The sequence below is a fragment of the Arvicanthis niloticus genome, chromosome 13, assembly GCF_011762505.2.
Source record: "Arvicanthis niloticus isolate mArvNil1 chromosome 13, mArvNil1.pat.X, whole genome shotgun sequence".
Classification (NCBI taxonomy): domain Eukaryota; kingdom Metazoa; phylum Chordata; class Mammalia; order Rodentia; family Muridae; genus Arvicanthis; species Arvicanthis niloticus.
Window position 1 is genome coordinate 2,461,628 of NC_047670.1, and position 16,845 is coordinate 2,478,472.

General features: G+C 40.7%; 1 protein-coding gene across 1 annotated transcript; it reads right to left on the minus strand.

Moving 5' to 3' along the window:
- Nucleotides 1-1,540: 1,540 nt before the first annotated feature.
- Ca2 (carbonic anhydrase 2) lies at nucleotides 1,541-15,925 on the minus strand. Its single transcript, XM_034517247.2, has 7 exons — nucleotides 15,784-15,925; nucleotides 14,527-14,724; nucleotides 7,964-8,082; nucleotides 7,450-7,542; nucleotides 6,350-6,412; nucleotides 5,035-5,190; nucleotides 1,541-2,324 (listed from the first exon to the last, which is right to left on the minus strand). The coding sequence occupies exons 1-7, from the start codon at nucleotides 15,815-15,817 to the stop codon at nucleotides 2,205-2,207; spliced, it is 783 nt and encodes a 260-aa protein (XP_034373138.1). The 5' UTR covers nucleotides 15,818-15,925; the 3' UTR covers nucleotides 1,541-2,204.
- Between the last annotated feature and the right edge of the window lie 920 nt (nucleotides 15,926-16,845).

Consider the following 16,845-nt stretch of genomic DNA (forward strand, 5'->3'; position numbering starts at 1 on the left):
TGAGTTGGGAGGAGAAAGGAGGAGAAAGGAGGAGAAGCAAGATGGAGGTAGACAGATGTATCTCTAAGAGTCTTGGGTAGTTATTCATGTCAAAAGGTTAGATATTGGGTTAACAATTCTAGTTGTGTGGGCATCTCATGTATTGAGTATTTGCTGATATATAAATCCATTGGATAATCTTAAGTATTAAGAGTCTTATTTTCTATTGGGTACCAGAATTGTTATATCTACTGCATGGGGTGGCAGATATTCTTTGGGTTTTAGAGCTGAGCCGTGGACTCCACAGAGCTGACTGGCGGAGACAACAGCCACACCAGTGTCACGAGGGTCTCAGGCTGGCACTCCTGTCCAATCGGTACAGTAGTTATAGCAGGAACATAGAGTGGGAGCATAACAATGACCCAGAGCTAGCAAGGCTGCCCTGCCTTTTCTAATACCCCCCACTGTGTGTGTGTGTGTGTGTGTGTGTGTGTGTGTGTGTGTGTGTGTGTGTGTAATTATTTGGAATTTTGCATCCGGTGTTCAGGTCTCTGGCCCAAATGACATTTCTGAGGGTTGACTTTGGGTCACACAGACTTTAAAGCTTTTAGGAACTGGGAGTGTGGGAGATGAAGAGAGATCCAGTGACTGTGGAAACAAAGACTGGACAGTCCTTTTCAGAAGGCAGTGCTTTCTATCAAATAAGCCAGAACCATGTGCTAACAACTGGGATCCACATCTTTTCCAAGAAGCAACCTTCTTAAAAAACAGAGATGTGGATGGGAAACTCTCAAGATCTCTGGCCTTGCCTAGAGGGCGCAAGGCTACCTGAACTGTGCAAGACATTTTTCTTATGTAACCTTGAGCCTCTGTCAGGAAAAATGCCTTCTATTCCTAATCCTTCTTACAGTCTTCTCTAAGTCCTTACTTACTGATGTCACACCCTGAGGTTCTACAGAACATCCCTTAATGGTTGGTGGGAGGAACAATTTGCAGCCTGAAGGCAGCATGGCCAGGTACTGAAAGGAAATTGTGTAGTTTTCTGTTTGTGGAAAATGGATCTTTCAGTTTCAGAACCATCAGTTCATTTTTGTCTCATTCTAAAAAACAAACAGCCTACTTGCTAAAAAGCAATGAGGATGTCTGGTAATTAGCCTTATATATAACAAAATGTCTGACATGCAACTTTAAAAAAAAAAAGTTTTCTTGGCTCACAGATGCAGAGATTTTGAGTCTATGGCTAGTTGATCCCTCTCCCCTGACTTTGGGTATGTGACAAGGGAAAATGTTATGGAGGAACATTTGGGGGAAGAAGCTTCTCCCTTTGTGGCCCCATCAGTCCTGACTCTTTTTTTGAGTGAGTTTCACAGGAACCTTACAGTATCACACCAGTGCTCAGAAAGCACCACTGGTAAACAGTGAGCACATGGCTGCAGAGTTTGCTTCAATTGTAAGCCTGTTGTAATGGCTGACTATCAAGAATTAATTGACATGAACCCTGTATGCAGGCATTTGTTCACCCATTTCTGTCCCTGTGGCGCAGACAATAAGGCACCCAGAATAGCGTTCTGAATTTTATTAGAGAATATATCTAAAATACATTATCCATTGATGGTATGTTATCTGAAGGGAAATATACTCTGTATCACAATTATATCAATTTTACATCTTCATTTATACCTCTAGGAATCAAAAGTCACTAAGTTATAACATAATTCATATTTAAGAATAACTGCTACAAATATATAAGCTTTTTAAAAGTTTTTCTTTAATATAAGATCTTAGAAGAGTGAACATTCATCTAATTTATAATCATAAAACTATGACTATTTTACCTGATTTTCCTAAATTACCTCAGTTTGTCTCATGATGTGGACTTGTAATCAATCATTCTACCTTCATATGGTTTTAAAAATAGCATTGTAACAAACAGGCCTGAGTACTCATTGTTCTATGGCTGTGAAGAGAAGCAAGAGGCCATGTCTGTTCTTTGCATTACTGTGGCTGAGAAAGGATGCCCTAAGTTGACCACCAGTTTGCCACCATGCTACATCCATATGAGACACCTGGGTCTTGCTTTTCACATTTTATTAGTTAGCACAATGGGTGAGAGGTAAAAGGCCTACAATACCAGATGCAAAGTGAGGATCCAAATCACCAAACTGTGCTTAGCTACAGAGAGGCAGCCACACTTGTGCTTCTTGGACCTTTGCTGCAGGGCTATTTTATTTAAAGGATGCTTTGATCTTTCTGTTCTTCAGTGGCTGAGCTGGACGCCAGTTGTCCACCATCAGTTCTTCAGGCTCCCCCTCTGCGTTGAAGTTCAGCATACGGAAATGAGACATCTAAAAGACAAAATGTAATTTAAAAAAAATTAGTTTCACAATATTACATACTTAATGTGGGATGTTTTAGATTTAAATTCTGCCTCCAAAACTGGGTGGTGCACACCTTTAATCCCAGCACTTGGGAGGCAGAGGCAGACAAGAAAGGAAAAGAAAAAAATGGGAAAAAAAAAAAAAAACAGTTAAATGCAGCCTCCACATGAGAAATCTATTTACGCAGAGTATACAAAGCCACTGGGGTCTTTCTTTAAATAAAAATTTTCACGAGCTTTCTTTTCTTGCTTTCCTTTTCAATCACACAAAAATCTGGACATACCTATGACATGTAAAGCAATGTGAAGTTTTAAATACATATTAAAGTTTTGTTTTCTGTCAGAGAAGACAATGCACATCAAGTGTTGGAGTGGGTAAAGGAGCCGGCCTACGTGCTTCCAGGAAGAATAGAAGACTGACCTCACACTTAGATATTTGCAGGTTGCACTGGGGTTCTGAGATAGCTCAGCCTGGGAACTGCTGTGTTTTATTCTCCTTTGAGTCGGTTCTTGTGTCCTGGCTCAACACAGACATGGGCAGATTCAAATGTGGAAAGTCCTGCTGTAACATGCACCAGATTACTGTGTGTGTATGTGTGTGTGTTCATGTGTTTGTGGATACATGTGCACATGTGTGCACACATGAACGTGGAGGCCAGTGATCAGTCTCGTTCAGTAAGTGCTGGCCATTTGTTTTTTCAAAGAAGGTCTTTCATTGGCCTGGAGCTTGCCTAGTAGGAGAGGCTGGCTAGTTTGTGGGCTCTAAAAATTCATCAGTCCTCCCTCTCCTAACATGGGGATTATAAATTAATATAAATATACCCAGCATTATCACATGATCTTTGGAGTTTGAACCAATGTCCTAGTGTTTCTAAGACAAGTTCTTTACAGATTGACTGAGCCACTTCTCAGTCCTAAAACATTTTGATCAGTTGATATAGTTCCATTATAGTCCTTTTCTATCACTCACACTATATTCAAATGTCAGTACCACTGACTCATCATTTTAGGATCAGAGAAAAGGCTGTGTATAGAGATGTGAGGTATCAGAATACAACAAATTTTTATTGTTCATCTACCAACCACTCCCAGCCCTCATACTTTCCGCTTAAACTATTATCAGTTTTCTGTTCCAGAGAAGACAAAGTACATCACAATAGGAAACTCCTCAAAGTTTTAATCTTTCATGCTGACACTTTCTCTTGCAGAAGTCTGACTTAGACGTGAGCACAATGCTAGGCAGCATGGTGGCAAGACTGGTTGAGCATCTCTGATCTTTAAAACAAGGAAGACTTCTGTGTTCCTAGGGAATCAGTCAGGGGCGCCTCAAAGGTAGGTGTGCCTGGATGTGATGCTTAAGAGTTTGTCAGCCATGTAGGTTGAACAGAGCCAAGAAGCATAGCAAAACAAAGGGAATCTCAGAGGAGAAACCAGAGCTGTGGCTCTGAGCTGTACATAAGAGCTCTAGATTCCGTGTATCATATGCTCTTATTATGGGATCTCGCCAGAACATGCAATTTATATGTGTGGTTTTCTAGAGTAAAGGCCAAACTCATTGTCCATAGTATTTGGCACTAGATTGTGTGCCGGCAATAAATCTACCTATCAAAGCCACTGTTGATAGAAGACTTTGAAATATTTAAGTTGTTCTTAGTGGTGAAATGAAAGGAATGCTGGTGTTTTGCACCGTATCTCAAGCACTACAACTACAACAAGAAGTGGCATTTCCATCTCTTCCTCTTGCTGCTTCACGGTGCTTGCCCAACTGTTAAAACTATCAGCTTAATTTTCAAGCCACATACCAGGCAAGCATACCATTTTGTGGCCCACTTTGATTACATTACGTCTGAGTTTCTAGTTGTATATTGATTTCCACAAAGGACAAGTGTGAATTATTTTTATAATTCATATTAATATTCTATCAGAGAGCACAGAAAGAAAATATGTTCCCAGCCACAACTGGTGCTGCCCAAGGAACTTCATGGAATGCACTTCCAATTTCCTGTGCTCACTGTTTTTATCAGCAAATTCCAGACAGTGAAATAAACTCTGCCAATGGGACCTTTCTTGCATATTACAGGTCTGAAGGTTCATGATTCCAAAAATTTTCAGGTTTAAATTACAGAAGTACTCAAATCATTGTCACTTCAAAACTGGCTGCAGCTTTCTGTTATATTGCCGGGATCTGCCTTTTGAGATTCCCGAGAAATGCCCATTTTCCACATTTTTGGCTTTATGATAAGGAAGTCATGAGGACTGTCAGGATTCAGAAGTGCATCTCACATTCACAAGACTGAGCTAAACTCTTATGTCAGTGAACAGGAGGCTGGAAATTATCAATGATATCTATATAACTTTCAACATGAAATCCCGTTTTTCAATGCCTCTATTTCCCTCCTAGCTGTTAAAAAGACTAAGCTAACAAGCTGATACCATTCTCATATAATCCTCACAATAACCAACACTTTCACAGACTAGACAACTATCCAAACACTGCCGAAGGCACTGGCTAATACCAGCAAATCTTTACTAACTGCTAAGCACTCTGTGACAACAGCCACAGGGTGAGACATCACAGGAGGATTAAATCCCAGGCCTGACTGGGAAGAGCAGCTTTTCTGCCTCCACTAATAGAGAACTGTCCAAAAAAAAAAAAAAAAAAAAAAAAAAAAACCAACCTGCTCACTGCTGACAGTAATGGGTTCCTTGAGCACAATCCAGGTCACACATTCCAGCAGAGGTGGAGTGGTCAGAGAGCCAGGATACGTCCAGTAGTCTAAGTTTCCAGGAAGAAGGGAGCAAGGATCGAAGTCAGCAAAGGTTGCACGCTTCCCCTGAAGGACAAAGACACAGAAAACCGTCAGCACCAGGTCCACAGTAGGAAAGACTATCATTCACAGGTCTAGTCAGTTCTAATTTCAAGGCTTTTGGGCAGAAATTTCAGGTTTATTGACAAACAAAATGAAGAGAACTAGCACCAGACATTTTGCTTGGAAACATAGATTCGCAAGTGAGAGCATAAAAATTACTTATTATGTTTCATCTTGTCATCAAAACAATTCCTTAGTTTTTATTTTCAGTGCACTTAGCTGATTACATCTGGCATTTAAAGCTATATTGTTACCACTAAAATGGTAAATATAATAGGTTGCAGTAACAAAAATGTAGGATCTTTGATAATAAGGTGGTAATTTTGGAGTGATATTTCACAGATCCATTAGAATTAAAACACAGTGTTCAGCTCTGGACACAGCACTTTCAAAGCAGTAACTGTGGGTGGAAATGTGAGATTTCACACCATTCTTTTCTTTATAAGGTCACTGCAAAATGAAGCAGTGTAAGATGAGAATAAATAAAGGAAAGTAGACATAATTAGAGACCAGGAGAGAGAATAGGGCCAAGTGGACAGAGTATCATCAAGGTTATCACATGTGATTCAGTGAGGGGAATGACAGGTGCAAAGATTGACATTTAATATGCTGGGTGGTACAGCAGTTTGATTGAGCTTCGTGCAGCCAGCCTGCCAGATGAACAGTCATTGCAAGTGGATGCCCGAAAGCCTCAGCACACCACTGCTGCCCAGATTTAGGCACAGAATGAACGGACTCAGGACATCGAATATGAATTTCCATGGAGCAGACCTTTGTCCATCCCACACATCTCTGGATCTCTTGGATTAACGTAGTGATCATAACATAGCAAGCTTCTCACAAGTACTTTCTATATGGATCATTGAGTGGTTTGTTCAGAGGATTTTTCTGGCTTTTTGATGGTCTCTGGTTCTTGTATATGTATGCTTCTAATAGCAAATCATTACAAACTACACTATTTACCAGACTTAGAACCTACTTTTGAAGAAAGAAAAAAAATCATTACACATAAGCAATTATTCACCTTCAGAAAACTGTTCATCTAAACACCATGTCATCAACAAGACTACTCATTCTGATCAAAGAAAGTTTTTTTAGAATCACAAGTATTAAAAAGAGTTACCTTTGTTTTAATGGAATGCAGTGCTTCAAGGATTTTCTGAAGGCCCTGTGAGGCAGGTCCAATCTACAGAAATGCATGGGTTTATAAAGCCTTATGAATCAATTGGCACCACAACAATTTTGATTTGAGCAATACTATCAAAAATTGCTCAATGAAGAACAACAAGAAAAACAAGTAAAGTCTACCCCTCAAACACTTGTGGCTCGTAAATACTGCCAACACATTTTTAGGCAGCTGTTGCTGTATCTTTAACCCACCTCAGCTTCTATCTCTGTAACTCACTCCCTTGAATTAGCCTGCTCTACGTCCGATCTCCTCCAACCGCTAAGCCAAAAGAATAAGATCTTCTCTCAGTGGAAGACTTTGAGGAGCTCAGACTCTCGCCTACCCTCCTACACACTCTCTCTTCCTGCTTTCCCCCCACCCTCTAGTCTTCCTAGAAGTCTCTTAACTCCTGTTTCTTTTCAATAATCACCCGTAACCATATCCTCAGTGCTTTAAAGCCTCACACTAGCAGTTTCTCAGGATTATATCCTGAGCACTTTTATCATGTTTCTCTTTCTGCTGCCTTCGGGTAACTTAAGGAGCTCCTGGAGCTTTCACATCAGCATAGGACACTCATGAACTTACATCCCACAGTATACTACGCTCCCCTTCCCAACTTGCTAGGCAGGGGTGGCTCAACTCTGAGATCCCACAGTTCCTGAAATTTGCCAACACTGATGTCTTGTCCTAGAACCACCCCATCAGAACTTGTCTCAATTTAGCATTGTCTATCCCCTCAAAAAGAAAGTAGCAACCTTCACTGAGGGTTCAATTTAAACAAATTGTATCTTGTATCATATTGGCCATCTTCAGTTTAACTTTGTCTGTTCGTCATGTTAATATCAAACTGGTTTCTAAGTGACACACCCCAAAATGTCTCTCAGATATCCATAAGGAAAGCATGGAGTGATGGAGGGAGAATTAAACCTGAAAATACTTAAGCACAAGAAGCATTTCCTTAGATTCTTGTAAAATGTTCTCCCTGTTATAAACATTCTGTCTAGTCAATCGCCATAAACACAGAAAAGAAACAAGAGATTGGGCCATTAACTGACCTTCAAAAAAATACCCAAAACAGCCAATCCATCTGGTTGCTGCACAGCTTTTCCAAAATCCCCATATTTGGTGTTCCAGTGAACCAAGTGAAGCTAAAGTCACGGGAGACAAAACCACAGTAATGATTCACAGGGTACAAGGCAACAGATCTTACCTAATGACTACTCTTCCCTTTATACCTAAAGGTTATTACAGATAAAATGTGGGTAATTTTAAACAAAACTTGATTTAATTCTAGTTTTACTAGTTATAGTAGCTTATTACTTGAAAAGCAATGCTAAGACAAGGACGTGTAGAATTTTGAGAAAAGGCAGATTTTATTAATGGATTTATAATAAAACAAACTCAACACTATTCTTACAGCTTTAACTGGAGAATAACAAAAGACCTAAGAAACCCATGGAAGATCCTTTACAGAGAATTTGTTCACTCAGTATGGGCTGGACTTATAAAAAAAAACTTTGGACATTAATGCTACATAAAATTTTCCCTGTAAAGAAGAAATAATCTTACCTCTGCAGCATATTTTTGTTTGTTCACAGTGTGCTCAGAGCCCTGGCCATCAGATGAGCCCCAGTGAAAGTGAAACTGGATCAATCTGTAGGAGCTACTGAGGGGTCCTTCTTTCAGCACTGGAATTACAATGCATGCATTTAATACATAACACAAACACACACACACACACACACACACACATGCATGCATACACACACAGAGAGAGAGAAGAAATAAAGTGCTGACTAAGATATTTCAGCTGTTGTATTTCCGATGTGTTAACTGAGACAAAGGATGCCTTGCCCATTATTGCAAGGCTTATTATTGGTGTGTCTCCTATAGATAAAGATCTGAAGAGATGAGATTTACAATTAGTGAAAGAACTAGTGGATCAATCTATCTTTGAACCTAAGGACCTGTTTTCTATGTGGCCCAAAGATTGTCCTGACCTTCTGCCAGTCAAATACCAGAATTTGGGGGGAAAATTCAAAATATTATAAAATTTAACTATGCTTACACTAACTGGCTTTATCCCCTGAAAACTTGTACCAAACCTCTAGTCCTTCCTAACCTGTAAAATGTGCGCATTCAGTTACTTATTTCACTAATAACCATCTGTGTCATCTCTATCATCTGTATATGCAGTTCAAGGTGCTTTGTTTTTTTTTTTAACCACAAGCTAAAACTCTAAGTACAAGAACTATCCTGGATTCTCTACCCTGGAATTAGGTAGTCTTTAATCAATAAATCATCATAGAAGCCACATGCTTCAGTTTCTCCATTCATAGGTACTTGATCAGTGTGTCTTGGAAGAGTTGTTTAGAAGTAAACAACTCGATCTTTTGCCTTATTTGTATGTATCTATGATATTTAAACAATATAGTCAAATGTTTTCAGAAGTAACTCAGCTCTTCTAATTTATTTTTCTAGGACTGGGATTAAAGCATCTGTTACTTTAGGTACATTTTTTGGCTTTAGACAATAATTCTATAAAATAATGAGCTTAACTCCATGGTGACTTTGTAAAGTCCAGAATAGAGTCTTTACCATAAATATCATTTGCTCCATTTCACTTAAATATGTTTAGCCAATAGCAAGGTCTGTTCATCTACTCAAAGTAAAGGATCAGTCTGGCTGGGAGATATGCAGTGTAGCCTTTCCACAGCAACTATACAATCATTGGCTGCAGACTCTTCCAACAGGCCAAGAGAAAACAGGAAAAATGAATCACAAATGGTGTTATATTACACACATGTGAAGAAATATGAACTTGTATATATACTATGCTAAGATCAAGTCCCTTAAAGCACAGAAGCTACTGTGTTTATCTATCTGAAGAGTCAGCAGGGAAAAAAATTAAGCCCAGTCTCCCATACTAGTTTATTTGTTTTTTTTGTTTGTTTTCTCAGAAATGAAAGAACACTTTTCTTAATAATAACTGCATAAGAAATCATCTTAACAAAGCAACCAAGTACTAGGAAAAAAATTCTGTACATTACTTCCTCAACGCTCACAACTAATTGACCGATCATACACAGAAAATGTCATTTATAGAGTCATTAGCTCAGCTAAGGGGCAAATCCAGTTCAGTGAACCTACCTTAAGCATCTGCTTTCCCCGGAAGAAAATCAAGCTACCATCTCACATAGTAAAGTGAATAAACATTCCTACTAGTTCTTTCTCCCTCCTTTCAGACCTTGAAATCACATCATCTTTCAATTGTTTTATGGGATATTGTCAGTACAAATATGTTTTGAGTCCACATACACCTTTATTTTGAAAGGCTTGTGAACACCAAAAGAAACAATTCAATGGTTAAACATACCCACTGGTAATCTTTAACAGTAGACAGCTGTTTTAGCTCACATTAAAATAAAACTGTTACTATGCAGATTAGATGTCCATTGTAATTAGAAAAAAGTTATTAAATCTTTAGAACTGAATTACTACAGACAGCAGCAATTCCAGTTTCAGAAAATTGTGAGTATGGAGTTGATTTCATGCTTGAAAAACATTGTTATAATCACACAGTTCTTTTATCTCAGGGAGATGAAACACGTAGTACTTTTTTGTCTTTAGCCGACAATATATTACAAGATACATTTATTCATTCTGATTACTAAATACCATTTTTTTAAAACTGTCTTGGTTTATAATGAAACCAAGAAATTACTGGCTGTATGCTTATTCTCTATAAAAATTCCCAGCATTGGTGGTTGGGCAGGCATTCGGCTGAGTCCGTGTTCTCAGTGTGCCCTAGAAACATGTTCCACCAGGTGGCAGATATAGGAGGAGGGCTTTCAAATTTTAATTTAAATTTCATATTAAAACTTGTCCCAATTTTAACCTTTATAATCTGTCATCAGTTAAACACAATATAAATACCATACAACAGTATATAATAATGTCTTCGTATACTGGACTTAAATAAATTATTAAGCTGTATTTTCATTATGATAGAAGATTTTATACTACTGAAACAAATTAAAAACTCATATAAAAATCATTAAAAATTTACTATTTTTTACTATTTTTCTTTTTAGACACTATTAAGATTTGAACAGCAAGCTAAAGGCCATTGGGGTAAGTAATCTCTCTTAATCCCAAATTACAAGTAAACATCCTCCCAAGGTGTTGTTCCTAAACAAATATTTTAGCAATTTCCTTTCAGACAAATGACTACTTTCTGCAGATAAGACTTAAATGTTAATAGCCGAAACATTTGCTCCACAAATTCTCTGAAATTCTAAAATTCATGCTTACAATCTTTACTATTGATTAGATCATGCATATTTTTGCATTGACAGCAGCAAATGGTCCTAGGACTATATTCAAGCAAACCAATCTGAGAGGGGTGGCCCGTGTTCCATTTCTTCTAACCTGTTAAAAATCAAAAGTGTACAGCAGTTTTAGTTCAGCCTACTTGGGGATAACACAGGTTTAAACTTGAAACTTTTTAGGAGTAAGTTTCACCACTCAGTGCTTAGGAAACTGGTCAATGCCCTAGGTATTAATAATTATTCTGACATTACTAACTACGGGCATGGAAACCCTTCATTGGTTGCTTACGATCATTTGTGGGGGGTAAATTTAGAGCTTCAAAATTAAGTCCCTGGAAAGTTCAACAGAACCCAGGTACAAAGCCCCATTATGTTATCCAGACAATGGTCGGCTTCAAAGGCAGATGGAGTCACTCAGCCTCTTTCTTTCTTCTTGAAGAAGGATAAACAAATAAACACTGTTTCTGTTTTTAAAAGGAGAGCTGAGATGAGATGTGGGTGCTGACCTAAGAGCTCTGACACTGCTCTCATTATTCCTCCCTAACTTTGCAATAAAGCATAGAGGCTTAAACTTATCACCAAGAGTTAATAAGTTAGGAATGGTTAATGCTTAGACTCCTATTGTACCAGAAAAAGCTGGCAAGAAAACACGTCAAGCAGAGAAGGCTATTTCTTAATAATAATTTTTTAAAAGAATGTATTAGCAATTTTTCATTAATTTAAGATTATTGGCTTTAAAGGGATGTGGACAATTTTAGTGTGAGTTTCAGCCTAAAACTTATTAAATCCATGTTTTAAAGGAATTACCTCCAAGTAAATAAACACAACACCAAACCCAGGCAGCTCAGTTTCTAACACCGGGTATTTGAGTCTGGATATAAGATAACATTCAGAACACATTGCAAGGCCTGACTTCAAGATAAATTCTAGAGGGCTGAGATCTCATTGCTGGGGTGGGGAGTGGGGGGAGAGTAGATGGGTGTAAATGACTAATGCATTTAAATGCAGAAAGTAAAAAATTTGAAAAACCCTAAAAATGCTTAAAACAACTGAGCAAAAATAACTCAATAAAGCATTGTTAAAATGCTAACTTTTGAAATAAAAATATCAAGTAACCAAAATAAATTATTTTTAGACTTTAAATGTAAAGAAAAACGGCATTGGCTTTTAAAAACATGGTACATACAACTAAAGATTGATAATATTTATCATCTGAAGATTCTTACTTGTATTCTGTTTTTAAACAGCTGCTAGTTGGAAAGTAGAGCTGCAAAGACTTAGCTTCAGCAAGTGATTCTTTCCTTCCTCCCTTCTTCCTGCCTTCCTTGCCTTTTTCTCTTTCTCCCTTCCTTCCTTTCTTCATGTTGTGGGCTGACTATAGTATCATTTTCATTTGTTAAACCTTTGAGAACCTAAGAATCTTTAAAAAAGAAAATCTAAGTAGCATATTTTCATGTGACACACTACTATTTAGCATATTCTGTAAATGGGTTTTCCTTTTGTATTAATAATTTTAATGCATTCTAGATTCTTGTTTAACCAAAGTAACTGAAAGAGATAGGAGATACTGGCCAAATTACAAAGGAATCTTTCATGGGCAAAGGAGAACTTTAATCTTTGCTGACCCTTGTTTTTCTTAGACCTTGTTGCTATCTAGGGCACACAGACACACATCCTGTGCCCTCTTTAATCCCCTGGAGTTTCCTAAAGCCCTTTGCTGGAGTCTTTTCCAAAACACCCAAACCCTTTATTTCTCTGAATGAACCTTATTTGTCTGGAAAGCCTTTACTGAAGTATCATGTCAACTACTAAGCCTCCTTCATGTTTCCACAGTTACTATGGCCACATCATTTTTTACAAGTACCAAAGTGACAGCCTTTCCTTCTCACAGATATTGATAGACACCCAACTGAGGATATTGCCTGTGAATCTCTAGCTAACAGACTTTCAAATCCAGGATTTCCCAACAGGGAAGGGAGTTTAAGTCAAAAGAAGTATTGGCAACCATACATCCTGCTCCTTATCCCCTTCCCTGCCTGGAATTTCAAGGGCTTAGCTGCAGGCTCCTGCTGTGAAACCATCTCCTTTACCCAAGACTCCAAAAGCTCTGAAACTTGTGCCAGCTGAGCCTGCATTCCTATCTTCAACCCCCCCTCACCCATGTTGTCTGTCTCTAGTGCTAAGGCCTCAGACTCTCCTTCAGAGAATTCTTACCCCAATCCATTTCAAAGACCTTTTGGATCTCAAATCAAGAGCACACAGTTCCTTAAACAGTTTCTTTTTGCTTGTATGAAAGTTATAGTCAGAGCCTATATTTCTATATTCTTCTCTTTTAGATATTTTCAGTACATGCTGGATTCTGAGGGCACTGGAAAGGAATCAGGCTCACCTGCCCCCGTGACCCTTAGATTATGAAGTGTGAACTGATATTAGTGATGAGGGCAGACAGGAGTGAGAAAAAAAAAAAATCCCTGTTAGGCACACAGGAAGGGGGGGTCACGGCTAGGTAGCAAAGGTGGTGTCGAATTTCCAGGATAGCCCACTTCTTCAGCTCCCTCCTGATTTGAGAGAAAAACCTGGCAGCTTAAAACAAAGGCTCTGTAAGATTTCAGTCTCCCACTTGCAGGCCCTGCTGACGGACAGGCTCAACAACTTCTAAAGCTACTCTGGTCACACACAGTTCTGGACCATCCTAGCTTCCTTCAAACTGACCAACCCTGAATGACTGACTTGTCAGGCCTGGAACCTCCTGTACTGGAGAAAGAAGAGACTTCTTTTTGTTGTTTCTTTCTGAGTCCCGCTCACCCTGTCTTCTTTGCAGGTCTTTTTCTAAAACCCACCCACCTTTCTTCAACTGTTAATTCTGACTGAGGTATTTGAGATTCCCCTGCTACTATATAATGGCCAACCTGATTATAATACTTTAATTACACATTATACAGCACTGTTACTTAACATGGTCATTAGTTCCAACTGTGACAGCAACAGGAGCTGTTTCCTCTGTCTTTGTCCTTTTCCTGTAACATGCCCTCTACTCCAAACCGCCCCATCTCACTCAGTGACCTTCAAAGGAAAATAGGACACTGGCAATTAAATCAACCAGCAAGCCCTAAGGGCAGCCACTGCGTCTAAATGGGACTGGGTCTCCTTTTTCTAAATAAAGAAGAAAACCATTCACCAGCATCCTGTCAACAGGCCATTTTACAAATAAATTGTGGTAATTGGATCTTTTTTTCAGGAGCTGCCTAAGCATAGCCAAACAACTCTGAAAAAGCGTCACTTGTGGAATAAATTTTTGAATGAGATACTGATTATCTTTATATATTCACGCTATGTCGACCCTGACACACAAAGTTTACCAAGAACGTCAACCTTTTAAATCTTCAGATTATAATCACTTTCTGCATTGCTGGCTTGAAGGCAGTACCCATTAAGACATACCTGTGAAGATAGCTATCATCTAGGAGGGAAAATGTTGTAAACAGATTCTTAAAAGTTTAAAAGTTCCATGAATCCCCTGTTTTCTGTATTGCTAAAGACGTGACTTGCTTTCTGTGACTTCCCACATGAACATTGCCTGATGCCCTACATATCTGACCGTCTGACAAAGAAGAAAATAGTCCTTGAGGATACCTCACAGCAATTAGCCTACTTTCTAGGACATACCAAAGAAATCAGAGTGACATTTTAGCTTTTGGACACAAACTGTGGTGGCAGTTCCAGGACCTCCTGCCCGTGCTCCTGTAATTAAGGCAGAAAATAACTATTGGCTAAAATGCCTTTTGTCTCCTAAACACTGACCTGCACAGTCCTGGGAGTCATCAAACTCAACGTTAAAGGAGTGGCCATTGTTGACAATGCTCTTGGAAACAGCTTTATCATACAATATGAGCAGAGGCTGTAAGGCAGGGTCGTGCTGGGCAGTAGCCACGTCAATGTCCACCGGGGATTGCCGGTCTCCATTGGCAATGGGGAAGTCCTTGTGCCAGTTCTCTGGTCCTGGAGATGAGAAGACAGCTGTGAGGTCATCTGTGAGAAAGGAGACACCAGCCACTGGGAGCCACCGGTGATTCTAGACACAGTCCGCTTGGTTCCAAATTCGGAGGTGATACTTACTAACTTAACGTTTATGAAAACAAACTGTGCCTCTGTCCTTTTATTTGTGACATGCGGTAATAATATCCCAAGTCTACCTCAGAATGCCAGCACGAAAGTTAGAATCGATATACATCTATTTCTTAACATTGTCAGACAAGCATTAACCTTTTTGAGATCTTTTTTTACTCAAATTCAATGACTAAAACTGGACAGAACGACGACAACGAGGTGGTCAGACTGGAATATAAATCCTCTTGAGTTTGGGACGTAGATTCCAAGGCATTATGAACAGGTCCAAGAACCTCGTGCTGCCACACTTGGTAACAGTAAAGACCATATAGACCAACACTCGAGCTCAGACACCTCCTTTAGAATTTTCTTTGCTGGGGAGCCTACACAACCGCAAGCCAGGTGCACCTTCCTTTCCCCTCAGATGGCCTCATATACTAAAGCCTTTGATCTGGAAGACGTCTAGGTATCTATGACTGACCCTCTAACACTAGAAGTTGAGAGATGAATGGAAAACTCTGGAGCCAGAGCAATTAGATCCAAACGGGCCCCAGAAGATGCCACAACAAAGTGCACTGGGAATCTTAGCCACGGTGCAGTAGATACTGATGCGAAGGTTACAAGGGGCTCCCCTTAACCTTTCTGTGACCCACAATTAAAATGTTAGTAATAACCTTTGCCCGATGCTGCCTAGGTTGGCCTTGGGTGACCGGCTGTGGTCCCCATAGGTACTGTGGTCGGATCTTGCGTTGTGTTATCCCTCCCAGTCCCTGTGAGCGGCCAGGCAAGTTTGAGAGATCAGATTCTCGACAGCTCCCTGAGTCCGGTGCCAGGGACATCCCAGAGCCGGGACCCGGCATCCAAGCTGCGCTCCGGGATCTGCGGAGCGAGGCAGGTGCCTGAGCCAAGACCGAGAGCGCGCGGCCAGGAGCGCGCGGCCCCCGCACTCACCGTTGCCCTTGCTGTATCCCCAGTGGTGGGACATGGTCAGGCCAGTGATTGGGGCAGAGCAGCAGTTGTCTTCTGTCTAGCGGTCCTGCAGTGTGTGTCGCGGGTCGCACCGTCCGGCTTTTATAGGCTCCCGCCAACTTGGTGCTCTGGGCGGCCCAGGGGAGGGACCGAGTGGACCTCAGCAAGGGGAGGAGACGGTGGAGGTGGCGGACGGAGGTGACAGGCAGAGGTGACAGGCGGAGGCCTCGGTGTTCCAGGGCCCCCGCACTTTGACTGGGGCGGGGAGCCCTTCGGCTGCTCTCCGCTTCTGCGTCCGACCCGCTCTGCAGCAGCTGCGCGCTCTCCGGCTCGCCCGGGCGCGGCGCTGCCTCCCAGGCCAGCAGCGCCCCTACTCCGCAGCCCCATTGTGAGCACACACCTAGCTACCCGCCCGCACAGCGCGGCTCTGCTCCCCAGCACCGGCCAGCCAGCCAGCCACCCGGCCGCGGCCCGCACGCACGCGGCTGCGGAGTTTGACCTTGGTCCGGGAGCGTCCTAGAGGTGACGGGAGAGGGGATCCCCGAGCTGAGAGCGGGAAGCAGGGGGGCCCCCTGCTGCCCGGCTGCGGGAAGACGACTAGGCCTTGCCGCCCGGTAGCCCTCCAGCTCCCAGGTCGCCCCACAAATTAACCCTAGGCAACATAACCAACACTTTCCAAAAATCGCTTTGCTCCTTGTAATTGGGTTTTTAAAATGCCTTCCAAGGAGATGAGAACTTTCTCTTCCTGGCAAAGGAGTTTGTATTTGGCATGGCTAAACCACCCAACTCCCAAAATAATTAATGAAAATAACTTTTAGAAAATAAAAATAAAAAAAGAAAGTAGCTCTATGAATTTCCAGGGACCTTGGGCGTTCCAGGGACACACCCCATCAATGTTCTTTTTGTGAATTTTTATTTAAACAATTCTCTTCACCTAGCACTTCGTTTTGCTTATTTTGACTTTGAGAACGTATTTTGTATTGAATCTATTGTGGACCTGTAGCCATAGTATTCAAACTCTAATTGAGAAGGGTGCAGTACTTG